Here is a 1,480-nt window from a genome sequence, read left to right as displayed (position 1 = left end):
GAGCTCAGTTCAACCTCCAGAACCAGAGAGAGAGAGAGAGAGAGAGAGAGAGAGAGAGAGAGAGAGAGACTCAGATGCAGATTAGTAGCTCAATTTTATTTTCTGCACGAACAAACATGTAAGCAGCAAACAAAACAAGTGGAATTTAGGAGCCTGAGGGTCAATTCAGGTAATTCCTTGGGCTCCAATGGTTAAGTAGCCACTACTTCAGGAATCATTCCCCTAGGAATGATCACTACCTAGGAGAGGACATAAGGTTAAATGCGGGCCCTTTTTCCAGTCTTAGATTTAGCGGGAGACAGGGGGCCCAAAGCGCTGGATGGTCCGCACCACCAGAGAAAGCTGTTCCAGAAAGGTGATAACGGAAATTCGGAGGAGGCGAGGGTCTTCAGCAGTCCAGTGTCTAAAAGTGGAGAAAAAGAAAATCAAGCTGAAAGTGGGAACTCTTGCCTTTTTTGCTCTGTTCCCTCAGGCACCCTTCACACCAAACTACCTGCCATACCGCCTACCCCACACTGCCATCCCCTTCTATGACTTACATGGCCAGGGTGCTGCCGCGGACTGTAAGCTCCTTCCCAACCACTCCCTGGTGCGGTTCAGCATCTGGAGCCAGGGACCTATGGGCGATTTCTGCCTCCAAAGGAGTCGGGAACGGCACGCTGAGATCGCTGGTGGAGTCAGTTAAAGGTACCGCCTGATATTGAATTGCTTGCGCCAGGCCTCCTGGGTCCTCTGAAGACATCCACAATCCTCTCCGGCATCCTGACTAATCTATCCGCACTTAAGTCCTCCATGACCCCCAACCCCTCGCAGCCGCTCCTGTTCCTTCCAGTTCTCATCGCACCCAGTCCGCATCCCCAGCCCTTATACCCCCAATAGCAGGTTTCCCTTAACGTCCTCCCACAGGATCCCCGCGGTCCCCCTTCTTTCCCTCCCCCACCCAGACCACCCCTACCCTCGCCATAGGCGGCCCCAGCCAGATCCTCGCTGTGCCCTGAAATAGGATACAATCTGTGTGGTCGGATTCCAGGCCTTTTGGCTGCTGACGCAGCATCTCTGACCGAACCTGGGGACTGAGGTGCATATGAAACACGGTGAGCTCCACCAGCTGCAGATACCACTGTGTCAACACCACCCGCGGCGCTCTCCGCGCCTGCGTCTGCGTCCCCAGCCGGCATGGCCGCCTCTACTCCACCTTCCGCTCCACCCCGGCAAGCAGCGCAGATTCAACCGCCAGTCCTCTCCACTGGCTGAAGAGAGAAGGCGGGTTTTCCTGAAACTCCGCCCCTCTCTCCTGACCCTCCCCCCGGCGCGCGCGCCTGCGCAAACAGGCTTCTGGGGAGATTGCCTGGACCCTGGTCAGTTCCCACCGCGACGGTTCTGCTGGGAGTCTTTGTTGATTTAGTTAGTGAGGTCCAAGCCACACATGTTGCCATGAAGCCCTGGGGAGACTGAGGTTCCCTCTCCAAGCATCATCCAG

At 55.9% G+C, this 1,480-nt stretch overlaps 1 protein-coding gene across 1 annotated transcript; it reads right to left on the bottom strand.

Moving 5' to 3' along the window:
• Nucleotides 1-288: 288 nt before the first annotated feature.
• On the bottom strand, nucleotides 289-1,178 carry LAGE3 (L antigen family member 3; the record flags this gene model as incomplete). Its single annotated transcript, XM_080718889.1, has 3 exons — nucleotides 289-403; nucleotides 540-668; nucleotides 1,009-1,178. The coding sequence occupies 3 exons, from the start codon at nucleotides 1,176-1,178 to the stop codon at nucleotides 289-291; spliced, it is 414 nt and encodes a 137-aa protein (XP_080575015.1).
• Between the last annotated feature and the right edge of the window lie 302 nt (nucleotides 1,179-1,480).

The sequence above is a fragment of the Muscardinus avellanarius genome, assembly GCF_963383645.1.
Source record: "Muscardinus avellanarius genome assembly, chromosome: X".
NCBI lineage: Eukaryota > Metazoa > Chordata > Mammalia > Rodentia > Gliridae > Muscardinus > Muscardinus avellanarius.
The sequence above is the reverse complement of the archived record's forward strand: the minus strand, read 5'-3'. Positions and strand labels throughout refer to the sequence as shown.